This window comes from Rhyacophila brunnea, unplaced genomic scaffold (genome assembly GCF_057557595.1).
Source record: "Rhyacophila brunnea isolate RB1 unplaced genomic scaffold, BYU_Rbru_1.0 scaffold_17, whole genome shotgun sequence".
Classification (NCBI taxonomy): Eukaryota; Metazoa; Arthropoda; class Insecta; order Trichoptera; family Rhyacophilidae; genus Rhyacophila; species Rhyacophila brunnea.
In genome coordinates, this window is record NW_028232827.1 from 32,518,670 (window position 1) to 32,542,006 (window position 23,337).

The window sequence follows — 23,337 nt, forward strand, 5'->3', positions numbered from 1 at the left end:
TTTTTTTTTTTCTGTCGAACATTATAATTAAGCATATTATTACTATTTGATGCAATAATAAACTAATAACGAACTGTTTCGGATCGGTATTGATCTAACATGGATAAATGTACTTATTTTAAATAAATGGTGATAGCTAACTTTGCAACTAATGCGCTTATATTTTGAGACGTGACTTATGCTGTTTATGCTCTGGGAATAAAAGTACATTATAGAAATAATAAAATAAAACCCCGTAAAACCCACTTAACGCAGCAAGTGGGGCTCTCGCGCAAAATTTCACAAGTGGCGCGTAAATCATCGAAAATACAACGTAATCAAATACGCCAGCGCACACTGAATTTGACGACGCATTATGCCCACCTGCCCCATGAATCATCGTTTTTTGGCTTCTCGGCGATACGAATTAATAAAAATACAACGTAGTCCATTCATTGAACATGGCGAGCAAAATCACGCTCCTCGAAGCGTCGTCGATGCGACGGGCGAGAAGCCATTATTTAAGAACAGCGAACTCTTTGTTTAGTTATTGCGTGTCCGATTTTAATTACAAGCCCCGAGAAATTTAATAATATTTTTATTGCTTTGTTATGAGAGACGCTGATAATAATAATTATTTTGTGCTCCTTGAGCCCCTTTTTACATAGGTGAAGGGTAATGCGCGGGTGGGAGGGGGCCTACTCAGTAGTGAGCGCACCGAACGCTTTCTTGGTGGGCTTTATGCCTAAGGATTAGAGAGTAGTGATTATGTGATATATATTTTAAAACAATTTTTATAAGTACAGTTACATTGTGAAATTATTTGTATTTTCATAATGACAATAATGATTTAAGTTTAGTAAGCATATAAATTCTTTATTATCTAACAATTATTGTTAAAATATACAAGGTAATTATAATGACCATTTAATAATATGTTGAACGTGAATTGATTAAAGGGAACTCATTTTTTAAGAGTTGTATCATTCCTTTCTACTTTTAGTCGTTCAACAGTCAAGTTGACCGGTTGCCTAAGCAAGTAACCAAGGTGATAAAAATGATAACAGTGATAACAACTCGATAGTAATTCGATTGTTTGCTTCATTTAACGCCATCTTGATAACGAATATCGTTTCAACTTAAATCGATCATTTTGTTCGATGTCACGTTCAACATTCAACAAATAATAGTAATTGAATGTCAAAAATCGTGACGTTATAGCCTAGTTAAATAATATATATATATTATTGTATTCTTATTGGATTTGGATACTTTAATTATATGGGTAGGTACGAAAAAGATTTTAATGTAATGAGCGAATAATAAAATGATTTTTAAAAATATATTAGTATGTAATTATTTATATATATATTTCTTATTATTTAATGTTTAGATAAACCGCGTTTGTGATTTACATAATACAATATGTTATGATATTTAAATCTCTAATAAAAATAAATATTTTTTTATAAAAATCTTCTCATTCACTCTTCACTGGATATAATATGCACCTCTAAAATGCTCGGATGATAAATATACATACCTATGTATATTAAAAATCGTAGAAAAAACTTGGAAAGATTGTTATTCAAGCAAACACAAATCGCTTGCCAGTTGCCACACTCTCCCGGTAATGTAAGGTAAGTATGTATATTTATTTTTGGTCTTTTTTAGTTATGTAATATTACACTTATGGGGAAAAAATGTAAATTGCTGCAACTATAAGGCTTTCCGCAGATTGCAACGGCCACCTCAACAGCAGAAACTCGCAGGGTTGATTTTCAATATAGTTACGGTTTGGATCACAAAACCGAATAATCACATATAAATGTAAAGCAAACCAAGAATTTGAAGCAGGATTTGATTTATGACTTAAATACGGTCAGGTCATACAATATAAAAAATATGAAGTCCGATGGAATGTTTTCAAATATTACCAATATTGAATGCGCGTTTCGTTTCTCTATGTTTCCTCTATTTCTCCACACTATAGAATTATACCACCAAGTTCAGGAGCACTTACCATTATTTTTTCGGACGTAACGATTTTATGTAGGGTAATTCGCATGTTTCACGCGTCCGTCAATCCGGCAGAGGAAGGACGCACCGCACACCGAGAATACAACAAGAATTTTAAGCCAATTTCAGATTATTACTTAACGACTTCAGGTCTTAAAATGCAAGAAATACAAATATCCTTAAATATTACCAATAATATTGAATTCGCGTTTTGTTCACGTGGCAGAGCGTATAATGACACTGATGTAAAAAAATATTGAAAATAACAGTCATGTTCTTTACAATGAGTTTAAATTCATCTCCACAATCGATAAAAATTATATTTTTTACAACCTCGTCCAGAAGGCAACTTACTTCATTCATTTTTGTATTCCCTGACTCTAATATCAAGGTCGTATCTAGGAGCTGGCGAATAGGGCGATCGTCCTGGGCGCTGCAGGAGCATAGGGAGCGCTAAAATGATGCCAGGAATTTTAAAAAACTTGGTCACTAAATTGTTGTAAATGATAAATTAAAAATATTAGCAAACTTCAGTTACTTAACTTGTAAAGGCGGAACTTTCCTATTCGAAATGGACAAATGGTGGTCGGTTTCTGCAGTATCAATGTTGAACGGACTTGTTGGGTCTTTTCAAAATTTGCGAGATCAAGTTTTGAAAACGCAAAGAAAGTTACAACACGTATTATATATGGAAAGAGAAGGTCGTGGTTGCTTGTAGGCTTCGAGGAGAGAGTTTGTTTATCGTTACAAGAATAAATAAATACAATAATAAAGATGAGAGTATAAGGTTATAATAGCGGGCACTGATGTACTGGTGAGATTGATGTGATCAAGAGATTGATATTAATGAACTGAGAGACTGGACTCAAGTGGAATGACGGTTAACTACGTCGAGTGACGGACTCGATGAGTGAGTGAGGATTCATGGATTGTCTTTATTTATATAAATGCAGTTCATATTATAATAATATATATTATTGCAATTAACAAATCATAAAACTCTACTGATACATTTATGATTAAGAAAATGCTGACGAACATTGTTGTTATATTATTTTGTTTTGACAAGAAAAACATACATAATTAAAGTGTGTTACCCATGTAATGCTGAGTGATATGATTGTTTCATTGGTATTTAGGTAGGAGTTCCTAATAAACGACAACGAAATGAAATGGCAGAATACAGAGGCCATACCAGAACATATGAAATTAATTTCAGTAAAATTGTTGTTCTATATGACAGCGTTTTATCACAAAAATGAAATTCCGATTTGAAAAGTTTAATAAAGTTTCTATTAACTTTATTTTTTTACTGGTTCCTCGCTGAAGCTTTAAACAACTTGTGGCAGCAGTGATGGCAACACCGGCGACAGACGGAAAATATAAGAATAGAAAACCATAGCAACCAAAATAACAACCATATTATACAAGACCGATCGCAACGAACACGACATGAATTATTAGTGTTATTACTATTATATACAATCAAATATAAAGACATTGAGCATTAGAAATATTATTCTAAAGTGGTGACCCCGACGTGATGAAGTAATAAGAAACGACGTAGAGACCCAACGTAGTATACCGAATACTAACATAACATAAAATTAAAATGGCCTATTCTACCATGCCATATAAGTGAGTAAAAAAACCACATTTCTGGCCCAATAGTGTGATAAATTGGTTCGCGCATATGAAGGCGCAATTTAAGATCGCGCGGGTCATGGATGAGACCACGAAATATTATGCAGTGCTGGGACAATGCGACGAGCAAACTTAAGAGGTGGTTACCGACATTTCTTCGGGCCCACATGTGGTCACCTCGTATACTGCGTTCAAAAAGAGTTTCATCGACCATTTTACCGAATCGGACCAGTCCTAATTACGGAAGATCATGTAGATGGAGTTGTGTGACCAAAAGCCATCCGAACTTTTACGTCGGATGCTGACTATCGCAGACGAGAACCAGGAAAGTCCCGAGCTCCCGAAAAATTACAAACATGTGCAATGAATCTGGCCAACATCATATTACATCATGTTTTGAATTAAACTGAATTTTCAAGCGAAATAGCAAGCTTCAAATATCAAGTAAATTCTCTTCTATCAGATTTAGCTACCGAATCCAAATGGAACTTTTGCAATTAATCCATATATACTGTTTTCAAGATGCTTACCCAAATTGTAAAATTGCCCTTTGAATGTTTCTTGCCATATCAGTTACTGAGGTTACGTATGAACGAAGTTTTAGCAAATTAAAAATTATAAAAAATATCTTCGTACCTCCATTGGACAAGATAATTTATCTGGTTTAGGAATTATCTCCATAGATAATGCTATAACCTATAACCAAAACACTGGGCTATGAGCGTATCATTATTGAATTTGCTTCATACAAAGTGCGAAAAGTTAAATTTGAGCATGAACATAATATTTATTCTATATTATTTAGTTGAAATAATTCAAATGAATAAATAAATAATTATAATAACTTTCTTTAAAAGTTTTAAAACTACTGGTCAGATCAGTCATTGTGATCTTGACTGTGTTGTGTCTGAGGGACATAGCAAGATCTTGGGTCTAGTTAATAATTATTAGTGTTTTGGTGGTGTTGTGGGGACGCAAAATCTACCCCTTGCCCTGAGCGCCAAAATACCTTGCTAGGCCCCTGTCTAATATCTATGATATTTTACTTCACATCTAAATATTCACTTAATTATGTATAAATAGTTATATTATACTATTCTAATATGCCACATTATAATAATTATTATCCTCTAAATGCATATTAATTCTTTAATCTATCATAATCCAGACTGAAACTACATTTAAAAAAAACTTGCGACATGTTAATTATGTGACTACAGTGTGACTAAACACATGTCAATAGGTAATTTACCTTCGCAAATGACAAACTAGAATTATTTACAATTGGCCCCGTGATTCAAAGGCATGTAATTCTACTTTTTTTAAAAACGCATCGGTATTTTTATATTTTATGGCATGTGTCGGTGTAGGTACTTGAATATACTTTTGATTAAGTACTTTAATTATAATATTCTTTCATTATTTACGTACCTATGCCAGGAAGTGGCGATGGGTGAAGGCAGTCTGTTAAGATCCGTCATAAATAATTCACACTAAACTTTGCAAGTCATACTTATATTATTTTCATCGAACTAATAATACAAATTGCAGATGGTGCTGGTAAGTTTTTACAATTCGATTAGAACGTGCATCGTAATAAAGGTAAGCCACGGATGTCCGATAAAAATAATGTACACTTTGGTAGTCATACTAAATTTAATCGTGTTCTTTGAATTACGATTACATTTAAATGGCAATGATTTTTCATGTGCGATCAAAATTGGATCAATATTCCTAAATGGCAGTAATTTTACTTTCAAATACGATGACATGCTATTTTACATTTTGACCACTTTGCAATTTGGCTGAAAAATTGCACGGCATTTGAGTACTCTGGAAATATAAATGAACATTTCTATTTTCTCGCATACGTAAAATCACACCATTAAGCCTTGTATTCACTAGGGGACAAAATTTCTATTAACATTACGCGCAACTTAGAGTCTACGTGCTACTGCAAAACGTTACACGCAACATAGTGCGGCATTTCTACATGACGCGGAACATGTTGCATGTTGTCGCTTCGCAAGCAAGAGCACAGGAGCCTTATGTTATAACTTGCGAGTTGAAGTTGCCCGGTCGACATGACGTCATATGACATCATTGTGACGTACTATTGGAGTGATAATAGCATTTGAGAAATTAACGCTACTCATACACTGGCGTTATCCATTGTCCCCATACACAAATAGGTGTTTCAGCATAATAATATCAATGGTGAGCCGTGTGCGTTGGGCGGCTTGCCTCGACCGTGTATTGGCTTACGTCACAATTACGTCATGTCGTCGGGTGACACACGAGTCGATAGTTAGGAAATCGCAGGCAAGGCCGCGCGTCTGTTCCGTATCAAATTTTGGCGAGTGTAAATGGGTGTGCAACATGTCGCTCAACATGAGTCACTCGAATATCTAGTTTTCTTTCTCTTTGCAGTAAGTAGTTCCGCACTCACCACCATTTCTTTATATTACGTTTCGTTTTCGTTTCGTTTGCGGTTCTGATGTGAGTCCCGGTGTGTGCAAGCAAAATGTTCCGCGACATTTTGTGACGAGGTTGCGCGCGCCAATGTAACACATAATTTCTTATTATGATTATATTCATTTTGGTCTCAAGGGTACATGCGCATGCGCATAGTGTCATTTAGTTAGTCGTTCAATACAACCAAGAACCAAGTAAAGAACTCGTGTTGTAAACGTAACCAATATTATATCATAATAAATATATATGTTTATAAACAAATTTCTGGAGACTAACATTCTAAACTGTTAATTTATATTCATAAAACTTTTTTGAAGTTGAAGATTTGAAGTATATTTTATGTAAGTATCATTTATGAGTAAAATTATACATCAATAAATAAATAAATTTTGTGAATGTTGAGTTGGTAAATAATTCAAAAAATATATTAAAATTTGATTTTTTATTAATTCATCATGGGCATTTCTGAATCAATTATAACCGCTGTATGGCAAAGATGAGTTTTAGTTCAATGCAATAATTAAATTACATGTGCTATATGAGACACAGGTGAATCGCGTACGTTTTCATCAACCTAATCCAGTGAAATATTAATAGACTCAGGTAACGGCTTATTTTGTTTTGTTACGCCAAAGAAGTATAACTTCTAACGCGCGTACATAAGTACACACAGCTATTTTTTAACAAGTGATAGTGTAGTCTAAATGCTTAACGTCGATAAAGTGAGTGGAATGATACATTTTGTATATTATTTTATGGTGGAGGGTTGTGAAATCAGACATCATAAGTCGTAATGTTAAGCAGGTAGTATTTGTTATATTTACAATATTTGTCACATTTTTCCTCTTCTAGTCGTAAAGCGCAATAAAAACTGATGTATACCGCGTCTTCTGTCATATCGTATTTTGTGTTTCAAGATGGCGGACGCATTTAAATGTATGCAGTGTATTTTATGGTTACTCCTGTTAATTACTCAAATATTATCGGAAAATCATCTTTTCAAAGGTCAGTAACATGAAATTATTTAGATAAGTGGTTCTAATTTTTCATTTTTTTATATTCCGTGTATAAAACAAAAGATTTAAGAATGTAGCATTATTCATTGAATATACATAATTCATAACAATGATCACACCTGGCACCAATATTTTTTAAAAATATAATATGCTAATTTTCAAAATTATTTGTTATTTTTAATCGGTGTAAACTTTCGTACTTTTTCATTTGTATCGTTTTGTGTGACTCGGATTTCGCCTTCTTGCATATTCGGATACTATCTTCGTTTTTTTGTAAAAAGAACGAATTAACCTAAATGCCATTTTACAGGAGGAGGATTTTTAACTTTTGACATTCATTTGTTAATTACCTGTGGATGATTATAAATGTCTAACAAGTTTATAATAATGCTTAGAAAGAATACTGTCTTTATAATAGGCATTATAATATAATATTTTAAAAGCCCTCATATGTCACATTCGCTTTTATCCGTAATACTACAAGCAATTAGAAGAAAACTGAATTCTCTTCAACACCGGTTGCCTTGAACGCTTTAGGTATTACCAAAATATGCGCTGATGATAGACTAGATGACGGAATTTTTCATGAAATTAATATACATACTTAAAATAATAATTATAGTCACTATAAAGTATATAATTCTATGAAAAGAATTATTTTTTAACATACTTAAAAACCGGTAATATGAATTATAATAACCGGTAAACTGGTAATGACAGTCGGTTGGTTTAACCGATTAATCGGTTTTAGAAAACACGGTAATGTATGGTCTATTACTTAACCGATAATATACATAATATGATATATGCCAAAAAATATTTTGGTCAATGGGTTATCGTCATAATTCTGTCATAGTCATATCTATATGTTGTTTTTGTTTTCCTATGTCTGCTTGGTTATGGACAGTCGTTAATATATTTTTCTAGCACTCGATAAAACCCAAATAGTAAATCGACCCCATGATGCCGATAATATCCTGGCGGAAACTGCGAAACGTCTGAAGGATGAGCTGACCGCAGACTACTGGACAAAAAAAGGCCAAAAAACCGTCGAGGAACACGTTGCCAGTTCTAAACAATGGGATAATCACGGGAAAAGGATAACGGTGGCTAAAAATGGCATCCTAGTCGTGGGGGGAGGGATGTCCCTTACGACGATTAAGGGAGCGAGGGTGGTTAAAGGATTGCCGGGAAAGGAAGAAGCTAAACTTGCCTTCGAGAATTTTCCTGTTTTGGGACTAGCCAAGGTAACCTAAATCATCTTGTTATTATTTTGGTTCCTAGTTTCATCATTAATGTAGTAATACTAGGAAAAATTACCAGCTGGCAGCGCCACCTATCAAAATTATTGTCAAAGGGCTGGATAATACGATTAAGCTAAAAATAATAGACTATTTTTTTATAATATCGTAATCATATCAATATTGGGTAACAATATTCATAGTTTAAGAACGCGTCGTCTAATGCGTGTGAGCGAAATGCATATTTTATGTGACTAACAGTCAGATGCGAGGAATGCAATCTGGGTGTTTTATTTATGCGATCGCGCAACAAAGACGCGTGCTTGCATCAGGAAGAGAGCGAGAGAGAGAGATAGAGACTGCTGAGAATATTTTTATTGAACGTACACAAATACAAATATTACAATCTCAAATTTTATTATAGATTATTATCAAACTTAAAAATAGTTATTTTAATTATTAGCAAATTAATGCAAGTACGTTATCAATCAAATTTGGAGGGATCCTGACGTCGGCCAGCAATCAACGAAAATACATATTATTGGTAGGTGCCTTGATTCAAACCACAAACCCCTCTGACTGCCAAAATTAACGCATTTTTTTTAGCGCTTCAGGTCTATTCATACTAGCTAATTTCGTCGTACCTACTCGTAATAAAGTAGGACACACGTTTCTCAATAATAATTGGTAAAGCACATTGGCACGAATCCAGTCAATGCAGGTTTGAGTCCCGCAGTCCTGTCGTACTTTTTTTTTTTTTTTAAAGATTCTTAGTTATTTTATTTTTAATATTTACGTTAAATTTTGATTTATGTAAAAAAAAAAAAAGTATATCTCCTCGTGGAAAAAAATATTTGACCGTCTAAGATAGATAGGCTATATTATAAAAAAAATCTAACACACTTATTTTTATAAATAAATATAAAATTAAAAAATAACCATGATAATATTTTCATAAAATTATCAAGCGCTCCTGTTCGTAAAATTTTCCAATTCGAGCGCTGGCTTCGACCATGTTTTAAACAAAGATGTCGACACTTTCTACTGAAATGACACCATCGTCTACTTCATCAAAATTCGCTACTACTCTCAAAAACAGTCATATTTGTATTTAATCCTTCATTCGCCGCCTTTTTAATAATAATATGTTGCCCCTATGCATCGCATGACCTGCCTACCCCCATGGGATGCCACTGTAAATATATATTAATAATGACTTTTTGGATGTCTACCTTGATCTGCACATTAATGTATATATTAATATTATAACATCCTACATTTGGCTTATCTTTTCACCTTGCCTAACGTTATTGTACAGATTCTTATGCAAATAATACATGCACCGTAATTTTGAAACAGAAATGCATTCGACTTGAATACGTTATTTACATTTTTCCAAAGATAAAGGAGCATAAAAACTGATTATCTACGGGTCCTCATTGAAAACATTTTTCAAACAATCAACCACGTATAATGTATTGTGACATGACAATGATAAGAAAACAATAATTTAGAACCTTGCAATGGTTATTTTTATGATAAAAACATGTTATTTTATGAATAATTTTGTATACAACTCCAGCATACAATAGGTACTCATTTAATATTCATACTTGCTGGTCAGTACTAGTTTGGAGATATTATTTGATAAAAGAGAAAAAAAAATATTTTAAATTTTACATGAAAATAATAAATATTATTATCAATTAGAATTATAAAAATTTTAATTTGTTGTGACATTTTTTTAACATAAATGAAAATACAATAATAAATATTTCGGAACACTTACATTATTATAAGAAACATTATTTACAATTACCAAATACTCATTTATCAGATTCCGGCTAAAGTGCTTTATATATTATATTAAATAAAAAATGCTGCATTCTTAAATCTAACAAATATAAAAATATATCTTTAAATATCTCTTACGATTTTAATATAACACTGGCTGCCTGGGACTACTCCCGATAGGATGAAATATGGTGTAGTGTAAGATTCGTTATTATTTGCTATTGAAAAATAAAATTAGGGAATCTGCATACTTAGGCACTTAGTAGAAATATTTTTTTTTGTTTTAATATAATATTAAAGTGGATTTAAACAATTGAGTTACTTAACATTTCCATTCCACACTCAATTATTTTGTTCAAAAAATCTGAAAGAAAATTTATTAGATGATACGTCTGGGTATTTAAAATCCTAATTAAAGCCTTAATTAATAATATTTATAATAAACCTTATTATCCTTTATATTTATTTTAAACATTTTATCGTGTTTAAAATGATCAAGATCATGTAAACGCGCGTGTTTGAACACGTACCGAACCAAATTTTTTTTTATTTTTTTTCCGGTTCGCTATACGTTCAAACACGCGTGTTAACATGACCTTACTCCCGACTTCAATAATTATCGTTTGTCAATTTATGGCTACGGCCATATGTTGTAGCTTAACCACTGGGAAATGCCAATAGAAATGGCGTATTTCAAAAATATACTACATTATTCTTAGGTCAATAATTATTATAAAACAATCATTATTCGTAGGATGTTTTATTACATTTAAATGGCCAAAGATATAGCTTATAATCAGTATCTTTAGAATTATCTTCAAATGTGTTAATCGTGCCCATTTTTTGAATAATAAAATGCCTAATTCTTGTCAAATTTGAGATTATAAATATAATTTTTTATCGTAAATATTTCACTATTATTAATGTTGACATCAATTTTACTAATGGTTTTTTAATGCGTTTAAAAATTATTAAATCTAAAAAAATCTTAACACCACTACACATGGATGTACTGAAATATGACTATATTCTAAAACATTAGATCGAGAGGTTTAAAAGAATATTATTTTATGTAATAAGAATACTTTATGCAGTCATCAAATGTTTAAAATAGATGTAAAGGATATTAAGGCTTCAAAATTATATAAATAGATTATCTACAGCGTTTAAGGAATGTCCAGGCTTATGCTTTGAAAATACCATAAAATCTCCATTTTGACATACGTGGCGCATGTGGACCTTTAATATTAGGTACTTACACATAATAAATTACACATTCATAGTGTTCACAACGTGATTTTAAAAATCAAATAAAAATAATAATTTTAACGATATTTGAATAAAATACAGGGTAATATGAGTTAATGGAGTACACTGAGTGAACTATGTACTATTATAGTAGGTGATGACGTTCACTATTAACAACTGCATTCTTCGATTTTTGTTCCTTCATTAATTTGTGCTACAAGAATTTATTATCTATATTACTATCAAGTAAAACTATCGTTGTTGAAAAATAGATTATGTTAAAACGTTTTTTTTATTACCAAATTTTCTATTTTCTAATGATTATTTATGTATCATGTAACCCCCTGTTCGAAGCCTCATGAAGTACTAAGCAATAGAACAACACAAGAACACTACACAAAATATTTAATCCTGGCCATAAAGAAAATTAAAGATATAAATGGAGGAACCTAATTAGCCCCACATCAATGCAACTAACCCACCCAACCACCTTGTACAAAAATGCAAGGGCATGGTTATTATTATTTAAAAAAAAAACCCTGTTCGAAATAACTAGTTAAGGAGTGCAGTGCATATTTTGTATGGTTACAGAACAGCCGCCACTGGTGACGACAATGCTGATGATTCTTTGCTATTTTTATTGAATTCTTATGAAGGAAGTGAAGAAAAGAAACTCATTATATTTAATATATTATCTAAGATATGGATTCAAATTTAATAAACAGATTATTTTTAACTTGCCTAAGGTACCTATTATTATAGGCTAGTATCCAATACCGCCATCTATTTCTACGATTGGCATAGGTATAACTAAATATTTGTACAATAAATAGTGATTGTTTTCTCCCAGCCATACTGTATCGACTCCCAAGTTGGTGATGATGGTTGCACAGCATCAGCATATCTTGGTGGTGCCAAAAGTTTCCGAGGAACAATTGGAACTTCAGAAGCTGGATCTATCGCCCAATGGGCATTGGATGCTGGGAAAGATATCGGTATGTAATGTACTACCCAAACCTTTTCGGCCAAGATTGATGGCCACCCGGTTGCTAATCAAAACCGCCCTACTAATATAAAAATAATGGAAATATAATAATGAAAGAAATCGAAATAATTATGTTATTTTACCAAAATTATTTTTACTACAATAATTGTCAATAATATTATTAAACAACGTTTTTTTACAATCCATGAAACAAATTCATTCGCAATGTAAATTGTATGTATGCAGTTGTGCCGTTCCAAAATTCACCGTGAGCTGTTTTAACAGAAACGGATGGCCGTATATCATTGAAATCGAATTTTTATATTTAATACCTAGGCACCAACAAATTTACAGAATAAATTGTAGAACACGTAGGTATAATAACTAAATAAAGTTTAAAAAAAGCCAACAACACCAACTAAACTATAACGGTATATGTTATTATATATAATTGTGTATTATTTTAATTAATTCAATGTTTTCACACCGATACCTGGCAGTTGATACCATTAAAGTGTAGCACAATATATTATTACATAATATGAAAATCCTAAGTATTACTTCTACAAAAACAATACGATCTTAATGTCATACGGCCATCTGTTTCAAAATGTGCCAAATAGCACACGTACATATTTTTGGACACGCTTGAATGGTGCAACTGTATGATTCAGACCTTTTCCGTGTACCCCCTTACGATACTACAAAGAATAACATTTTTAGAGAAATGTTTTACGGCCATTATAATATTGTGAGTAAGAGATTGATACATTTTATTGTGACTTTGAAAGAATTCTTTTCGGAATATTTGTATATGTACCTATCTACATCCGTGATCTAAGATCTTATTATTCCTAATATGGTTATTAATATTACTTATGTTTATGTATCTGTAAATATAATTTGTGCTAGGTACTTATTTTGTTTGCAACGATTTAGTAAGTCGTGTCATATTAATTCAGCCATAAGTAACATATTATTATGTAGGTAAGTATTAGTTTATGTAACTGATTTTGAAATATTTTTATTAAGTTTAAGAAGGTATTAAAAATATTTTCCCCCGAATCCTGTGCTGCTCGGGAGCCGCAAACCCCCAGTACCCAACATGACGCGGTCCTGTAGACAGGACATGGCCCATACCTATCGCTAAGGTTAAGGGTGGTGTGATGTTCTACACTTTAGTGTTCCCTAACTAATGGTATCCTCAATGGAACCCCAGGGTTCCGCAAAATAAAATTAAGGGCGTTCTGTGTATTTTTAGCGATTTTTCCTATTTTTATAATATAAACCCACTTGAATTATTCAGTTATCAGCACTCGGCATTCAATTATGAAGTACTGATCGCGACCCCCTTTTGTGGTAGTAAGTAACAAGCGACCCTTCAATATATTTGATGAAAAGCCATTTTTATTAGTTAGGAATCACTAAAAGTGATTAGAATAAATTTCTACATGTGAATTATCATTTAATAATATCAATCATCATATCATATAGAATTGGATCACATAGCCACATATCTGTAAATATTAATATTCTTTAAGGAAAATATTTTTTTACTATCAGGGAAAATTTGTGGTGAGTGTATATCTCACTTAACTGGTCGACCTGCCACGCTGGGCCCCCTCTAGCCCTTTATAGGGAAAATTAATTTTTTTTGGCTTTCAGAACTGAACCATGATATTTTGACATATGTAGGTATGATATAAATAAAAAAAAATTTATAATAAAAATAAAAAATATTTATTAACAATTCAGAAAAACTAACATTTCCATTGGTCAATATATTAACCAATGGACATGTACGACAACAGGTTTTTCATATGTTATTCCATCAAGCAATTCAAGAATATTATCTTGATTCAAATTATCAAGTTCTTCAAAGGTGTATGTATTCATGTTTTCTGAAACAAAACAGAAGAAATTAAAGCGTTCTCGCGAAATGGTTGAGAATTATTTCATGAAAAAAGAAAAAAAATACCATATTTCAATAAGTAAATTGAAAACATTCCCGATCCCAAATGTAGGTACTCATGAAAAAAAAATATATTACGATAATGCATTATTATCGTAATAGAAATAACTAAAAAACTGCACCACAAATATTATTTAATTTGGTAAAATATTTTTAACAACACTAAATGGGCAATTGTTAATATTTTGACTTTTAGACATTCAGACTAATTTTCAGCCACTTTATGACAACTTCACGCCGGTTGGCCTTTGTATTAATCAAAGAGCATTCTTGAAAAACTTTTGAAATACTATGGGTATCATTACTATAACAGAATTGAAATTACAGACCATAATGTGATATATATTATATTAACCAAATTCGGCCTTTGCCCTATAAAGGGCTAAGCGCGGGCCTCCAGGCTGAACCCCTGTCAGCCCCCCCCTTTTGAGGGCCATACGACAGGATATATTATTTATTATACTTTATTAACCGTTTAATTTCTTCATCCATCTCTTGGAAAAAATAATCTTCCACAGTGTTTTCAGCTAGGTATAAATAGTTATATATGAAAGGTATGACGATTTTACTCTTACCATTCATTACATTTATTGCCTTAGGCATCATCACAACATCAAGTTTGACACACCCTTCAATCGGTGGCGTCTATGCCAAATTGAATAATCCAGTTTGGGAAGGAGGTAATGATATCATGCAAGATGAAGAAAACTTGGCATATCAGCTTTTGAACAACGACCCTGGAAAGCAGTTCAAGGTAATTTATTAAACCTGAATTTCATAAATAATAACTGCGCATTTTAGTTTAAAAACTGTCCAAAAAAACAAAACTATCTGTTTGGCAGTGGCGAAGGATGGAGGGTATGTTGTAAATATCCGAAATAAGTGTGTCAAACGTGTTTGTTATTATTGAACTAAGACTACAATGTGTTAATAGTGTTTGTTAGTTTTTTAAATTATATTAAACACTACCTAATAACAAGCCATAATAGATAATAGCAAAAAAATGTTTTATATATTAGAAGAATATTTTTTTAAGGATTACGGTTTGGTTTAGGCAGGGTTTAATGAACTTTAAAAAACTAACTGACACCATCAGTAATGTGTATTCTTAATTCAACGAAAACAAATAAGTTTGACTGAAATAGTGTGTACCTACTATTTTTGTCAGATTGTCCATATCATATCTAAACTATTATGGTTTAATTAAGGCATGTTTAATTGAATTTTATAAACTAACCAGCACCATCTGCAAAGTGTATCATTAGCGAATACGAATAAGTATGACTGACAAAGTTTGGTGTGTAAAATTACTGTCCATTTAGTAAAAGTCGGCTGGCAGTGATGACTATGTAATTAGTTGGTGACCTAAGTAAGTCTGGCCTTTTCGACATCTGATATAATTGTTGTATCTATGATCCACCAGTATAAGTTCTCAGCTGAGTGACGGCGCCACATGCTAACATTTGACAAATCATTCAATAGTTTTTATACTGTGATGAACTTAGAATATTAGAAGTTAGAATTCGAACGCTTGATGATTTATGATGGTATATTTATAGCTTTATGTACCATAGAATATTTTTTTTATATTACCAGGTGATTCTTGGAGGAGGAAGAAGCCAATTTCTACCAAATGGACATGGTGAAGGAAACAGGTCGGGCAAACGAAACCTGATTGAAGAATGGATTGAAGGCCGGCTCACAATGTCGGCAAGATACGAGTATGTGACCACGAATAAACAACTAGAACTCATCGGGAATGAAACTGATCATCTTTTGGGTTTGTTTGCTCCGGGACCTCTGGATTATCATCTGCTAGCGAATGGAGACTCTCAGCCGACGCTTGAAGAAATGACAAAAGCTGCTATAAAAATCCTCTCTAAGAATAAAAATGGATACTTTTTGTTTGTTTATGGTGAGTAACTGTTACGTTATATTATATGTGTTATATTTTATTTACTGTATTGAATATTCCTCCTTGATAGTACTTTCACCCGACCCCTCTGAATTAGTGGAAAGTTGATGGCGGTGAATTGTGGCGATGAAAACCTGACAAATAAAGTAGAACCAGCTGAGGATTATGTAGATTGGAATCACTGCAGAAGTAGCGTTGCGAAGATAGTTTTTTTTCTTGCCAGATCTAGCATTTTTTTTTTAATATTCATCCAGTTTGCAAAATACGCATCTAGCGTATGGCGTTATATTTAGCGTTTTTCGACAACCTAAACCAAAAAAATGGAATTTATACTAATTAATATTGTGTTCTACTCTAATTAATACAACGAATTTCCACCATAAATCGAAAGCAGTTAACACAATAAAAAAAGTTTAAAATATCTCATTAATATTATATTACACCAATTTCCTTAAAATCTGCTGGCTAAAAAAATATGGTTCAAACGACAAATGTACCAACTTAAATATTGGCTTATCATGGTGTTAGCAATTATTGTACATAGCCGCATTGTATACCGAATTGTTCCTAGTGATATCCGTGCTATTTTGGAATATGAAAAATAACGGAAACGTGTTACCATGAAAATAAGTGAGAAATCAATGTTATTACGCTCTTATAAAGGACAATCACATAAATATATTGTGTCCTCACCGGGATCGAACCCGAGCTCCCGAGTGGAAGGCCAGCGCCTTACGCACTCCACCACGAGAACCGCTAATATCACATTAGTTGTGAACATTCAGACAAGAAATAAGTCAAATAAGTACATAATACGTACGTCATGATTGATGCTGCGTAAAAAAACATATTCAAAATTGTTCTTTCCTGACTCGTCACAATACGTACGTACCTACATTAAGAATAAGGTTAGCAATTAACTTAGGTACATCCACTATCTTTATTATTAAGACGGTAATTCAGTGAAACGGTAAATAATTTTCAACTATTTATAGGTGCGATGAAATTTTGGACTCGCTGGCAATCGGAGAGCGAACGTCGAGCTGTGAGCACGTCAATTTGTTCCGTGATGGCGACGGGGGTATTAATTCTTAAATCGTGTAAAGATGACTAAAAACGTTACACATTTACTTGAAAAAGAAAACATGTCAATGAATATATTATTATTGTTACTAATAGAACATTAAATAGACGCATGTTGGATTTATATGACAAATTATATTTTGTTCGGCACGCGTCATTTGCATAATCCGCGCATCGCCTAGCCACGATCTTTTTGGACCATGCCTCGACTAAGGTATAGCCTTAAATTTTTAAGATAACTTAAAAAAAATGCAATTTTAGGTGGCAGAATCAGTGATGCACACAAAGAGAACAGAGCCAAACTTGCCATCGATGAGACCCTCCAGCTGTCAAAAGCCGTCGAAAAAATAATCTCCATGACTTCATCTGCAGGAAAACATGACACCCTGGTTGTGGTGACGGCAAACTATGCCAATACCATGACACTATCAGGGTACTCCAGCCGCTGGAATAACATATTTGATAAAGTAGATTTTTGGGATAACCTTGTCTATGACAATACCGCTTATTTAACGATTAGTTATGCGAATGGACCGGGATATAAAAAAGTGGATGCACTTGGAGCTAGAAGAGATGAAACTAAGGATCCCTTATTTGGTGAGTGTATTGACATCATCATATTGTGTGTGAATTTAGGATGGTTTGAATGCCAGGACAACTGGATGATTTCCACGTCGGCGCCGGTAAAAATTATTTTAAAAATTTGAGAAGACACACATTATTACTTGAAAACACAGAACTGATTAATAAATAAAATTCCGACAGGCTCCCCATACACTACATTTTAACGTAGGGCTTTGAATGTGTGAGTGTCCTATAGTATATAGTCCTATATAAGGAAATCCACTCCCGAGCCAAAATTCTGATCCCGGGATTGGCATTTTTTTCCATTGTTAATATAAAAATTTTACATTTACAAATAACATTGATAAAATCGGTCAAAAATAAATCTAGTATAATTTATACTATTTAAGACATTTATTGTTAATATTGGATAGGTACGTTCAATCTTGGAAATACATAAGTTTAAAGGAGTAAATAATATTGTATTATAAATAATAATGTGAATTTAATATGAGATTGCTGTTTCTGATAGTAAAGACTTAATAAATGGGTTAGCGAGATTTAAAATAGTAAAGCAAATCATGGTGTACTTATGGCCTTTCCGCTTCATAAATCTAATTAGTCAGTCAAATATGAAACTGCCGTAAAACGTATGAGATCATGGTGGAATTACTTTGTTTGTAGTGCGAAGCATTGTTTTTTTCCAATCTTTCTCATTTTTATTAATTTAAGTGAAAAAATAAAATGAATCGGCAACTGACACATGGGTATAAATCAAACTTCACTCAAACTGAGTTTATTTCTAATGTAGTTATTTGTTATTAAAAGTATGTTTTCTGTTATATTTTCATTTTTATTTTATTTTCCATAAAAATTGATAAAAAAATCAATCCCGAAAGTTAGGGATTATGTTTATCAATCCCGGGATTCATAGGTATCGAAAACAGCTCGGGATCCCGGGATTGGAATCCTTAGTCCTATAGCACGCGGCTTCAGCGTCGGCCTATAGCGTTGTGGGTCCCAGGTTCGAATTCTGGGTGTGACAAATACACATATTGTTTTTCAATTTGTGTATGAGTCAGTATCGACCTAATAGGTTGAGCAAGTGGCTGACATCTATTTTTCGTAAAAACATAATCTGTTAATACAAACTTCCACTCCGTTGAGGCCCATATGATTCTATTACTATCGGACATCAGTGGTCGGAGTGTCCTACGAAAATTAATCACACATTATAGACATGCAATAGTGTGTTGCAATCTTCAAATACACCAATATTGAATGAACGTCAGTGCATAAACCGAGAGCAGTTGTCAGAAGAAGGACAAGATTAGAATGACGTATTCTTGATACGTGTTTAAGTTTATCCCACATTCTTCCAGACCCGAGATCGGATGCCTTTTACTCCACACCCCGTTAGGTATTTTAATTCTGTGTTCCCTGCTTGAAACAGTACCTAAGTAGCCTACAATAAAGTCTATATCTACTTCTTTTGGCTACTTTTGTTGTGCTACTTATATTAAATCGTAATTTACATTTTTTACATTTATTCACGCTTGTTATAAATTTATTTATCGACTACAATATTATGGCAATCGTCCAGTTGTCTTCGCATACAGATGGTATTTCTAAGTCTGTGGCCTGAAAAGTAAAATTTATTAGATAATCATTTATGATGTTATGTTTGATAGAATCCTCTCCTTGTTGTCTCCACTTATATTGGCTCTTAGTCTTTCATTGAAACATGCTTGAAACCTAATTATCTTATCAATCCAGCAGGCTCTTGATTGTTCATTAAGTCTTTCATTATCCTCTGGGTACTACTGATAAGATTTTTCCAGTGATGATATTGTTGGGAATTGTGGATTGTTTTGAGGATCGTAAATAAGCAACGTAGTTTTAATATACGATTAACTTTATTTCTATTAAACTGCATGAATATTATTATACAGAAAGATCACATTTTATATGCGCGCGTTACAAATAACCGATGAGAACTAAATACTATCACGCCACACACACAGGTGCGGCGTAAGAGTGGGAAGAAGAATCTGTCTCCCTCTTACAAACAATAGTCGGTATCTAGCAGCATCGCGCAGCGAGCGCCAGACGTCGACACGTACTTCTTTATCCTTATATTATTAATTATATTATTTAATTATATTGTTATATTATTCTATTAGACGGCTATATATCAACAGATATAACCGTCCATCACTACTTCAAGGACCACTTTGTATTGTGTGAAACAGTTATTTTCACTCCCTTGTCCGTTTACTTACTTATTTTTCAATCCCTGAACATTGTGCACATTAATACATCACGACTGCATAATCTGCAAACCGACAAACTCCATTTGGGTAAATTATTCAGGAAAGAGAAGAAACCTAATAATTTAACTATCGCGCGGAATTTAACAATTCCAAAAATACAATTGTTAGCGTTTTTTATTTACAAATTATCTGCACTATAAATTAATACACATTTATAATAATGTAAAGACTATAAAGAACGGAGTTGTTCCATTTTTACGATATTGGAAATTTGGCACCTGCAGTCGACTGTTTTGTGTGAACAACGATAACGCATGTATTTATAGATTTAACAGTTTGAAATTTTGTGTGAGCATAGAAAACGTGCTTTATAACAAAATCCAATGACATTAATATGCACGAAGCATCTGGAAAAAAAATGACACTCACTTTTTTGTCGGGTCTGCCGAATGGCATAATCTGTTCTAACGCCATTACAATAAAGGTGATATTGCTATAAATTCCCGATGCTTTTTGTCGGTCTGCCGAATGGTTCGGTTCGGACGGTTTCGCTCAAATGAACATTGACACTACAAACACTGTTCTAACGCCATTACAATAAAGGTGATATTGCTATAAATTCCCGATGCGTAATATCATATCGCATAATGGAAATTGCGTGACGTCTACCTATACATGTGCGAATGTCGCTATGAGTGAATTAACTTGCTAGCTACTGTATTGAGTGCGTTGTCCATTAATCATGTTATTGACAAAATCCCATCAAAATCTCATTTTTGGTGAAAAGCGCAGTTAGCTATTTTGCAGAGCAGCGAATTCCATACTTACCTCATTATATTAAACATAGTTTCTGTACCTCTTTTGAATGTAAGCTCAGTGTTTTGCACGAAATGGAAGAATACATTGGTTAAATACCATTACGTATAATTTATATTGGGTAGGTATCATTTATCAATTGACTTTATTAAATATAGCTCGGGTAAAGGTAAATCAGGCCATATCTACAATCTTTACCGGTTTCTGTAATAACACCACTTTGCTTGTTTCAGGTGATCCCAGGTATCGTTACCCTGCCACATTTCCACTCAAAGAATCAACCAGCGGTGGAGAAGATGTCGCGGTATTCGCAGAAGGTCCTTTCGCTCGACTCTTCACTGGAAACTACGAGCAGCATCTCATACCGCACATGATGGCGTACGCCATGTGCGTAGGGCACGGAGACACGGCATGCGGACACAAAGAAACGAAGAGTGTCAGTTATGCAGTAACTCCAATACCTTTTTCAATTGCAGTTGGTTCAATGGTATTGGTTGTAACACTATTTGAAAAATGTTTTATTTAATTAATATTCTTTATTAAATTTTGAAAATATTTCAGAGAATGAAAGATCTGACATCTGTTGATGAATAAATATAATAAAATAAAAACAATATTTTATCTGAAATACCTATCCCTGTGTAGATTTGTTTTTCGTTACCCTGACTCGGACACACTACTGATAAAAAAGTGAAGATATTTTTAACAATATTATATTTTGAGAAAGTACAAAGAAATATAAAATTCGATGTAAAATAAATAATAGGTACTTACCGATTTGAATTTTTTTGGAATAATTACTATAAAAGCCTCAAGATTCTGACATTCTGATTCTGGTGATGAAAAATAATTTCATGAAACGTAATTTTGAATATATTATCATCAGTATGAGTACTGTACAACAACATTATTTAGGCGACAACAGGAAGTCGCCCTTGTCGCGTATTGAATATTTATCAGTGTTGTCATTTTTTGAGAAAAGAAATCCCGTGAAATTAGGTTTTAAGTTTATATCAATTCTATTCTCAGTAAGTTTATAAGTACATTCATTTATAAGTTTTTTTGAACGTCATTTCGTATTGTTTTAGACATCTTCTTTATTTAAAAATCTTCAAATTACGTAAAGTGATAGATGCGTCCAATACGAAGTGTCAAAAATGTAATGAATAATTTGGGGCGTTCCTTATTTGAAACCGGAAGTTCGATTAGCTGTACTGGAGGGGATTGTAGTTCACAGATTTGCCACGTAGCCAAGATGAAGTTGCCGGACAATAGTATAATATATATTTTTTTTAAATATTCATTATACATTATATTATTACATATCATTAGTTGCCATCTATGAATGTAAAATGATAATTTGCATGAGTAGCTACCAAAATAGTGTAGGTAGGTATTATAATAATTATATTAAAATAATATAAATATTATAAAAAAATATTACTACAAAAAAGTTGTCCATAATTAGATAGATATAGGTATAAAACATTGTATTTTAATGGATACTATCAATATGATAACGCTACAATTTGAACAATACTTTAAAATATTAAACCACAGATGTCATTCACTCGTTATATGTGAAGATTGTGTAAACCAGTAACGTTTGATTTTTTCACTGCGCTCTGAGAGATTTGTAAATAAAAATCGTACATTGTCCACCTTTAGTTTGGGCAAACCCGTTATAAAATTTCATTAGCTGAGAATCATTCCATACTAATAAGTCGATTCACTTAACTCATTCGCTGCTGACTAGATAATGATTTTTTAATTACCACCTTTAAAATGCGCGTTAATTACATCGATCGGCCGCCTGGTCATTATCATTTGGCACGAGGTGCGTCTTCAGCGTCCAAAGTATTAATACAATAATTAATACGCCAATGATAATAATATAAAGAATGGCTCCGAATGCTTTACGAACTATCATAAAATGTGTATGCATCAAATCTATGTAAATGTAGTTAAATGTCTGTTTTATACGGTAAATCAGTGGTCTAATTAAACCTTTGGATTAGCTGGGAAACCAATAATATTATATCTAACATTAATTTATTAAGGTTAGACGGAAAGAAAATCACAAATGGAGTTAATGATTTGTAAGCTATTAGATTGCATACTTACAAAAAAAATAATAAAAATCAATAAATACTGACTTCAGAAAGAAAACATTGAAATTCAAAAGAAATATCGTTATCACAAACATTTGACAAAGAATATGTTATATTAAACATATTTTATTCTTTCTTTCCAAATAATATTATAAAAATACAATGCCAAAGGGTAGGTAACATAATAAAACAAAATTTTACA

At 32.6% G+C, this 23,337-nt stretch overlaps 1 protein-coding gene across 1 annotated transcript; it reads left to right on the forward strand.

The window, feature by feature from the left end:
- The first annotated feature begins 7,012 nt into the window (after window positions 1-7,012).
- On the forward strand, window positions 7,013-21,658 carry LOC147073964 (membrane-bound alkaline phosphatase-like). Its single transcript, XM_085944805.1, has 7 exons — window positions 7,013-7,122; window positions 8,061-8,380; window positions 12,267-12,411; window positions 14,973-15,127; window positions 15,970-16,288; window positions 17,633-17,968; window positions 21,258-21,658. The coding sequence occupies exons 1-7, from the start codon at window positions 7,035-7,037 to the stop codon at window positions 21,548-21,550; spliced, it is 1,656 nt and encodes a 551-aa protein (XP_085800931.1). The 5' UTR covers window positions 7,013-7,034; the 3' UTR covers window positions 21,551-21,658.
- Window positions 21,659-23,337: the final 1,679 nt, after the last annotated feature.

Excerpts from the sequence above, each read along its gene's own strand:
- LOC147073964 (XM_085944805.1), top strand. The coding sequence starts at position 7,035 with ATGGCGGACGCATTTAAATGTATGCAGTGTATTTTATGGTTACTCCTG. Across the intron at positions 7,123-8,060 it reads GGAAAATCATCTTTTCAAAG|CACTCGATAAAACCCAAATA; the intron begins GTCAGTAACATG and ends ATATTTTTCTAG. Across the intron at positions 15,128-15,969 it reads ACCCTGGAAAGCAGTTCAAG|GTGATTCTTGGAGGAGGAAG; the intron begins GTAATTTATTAA and ends TTATATTACCAG.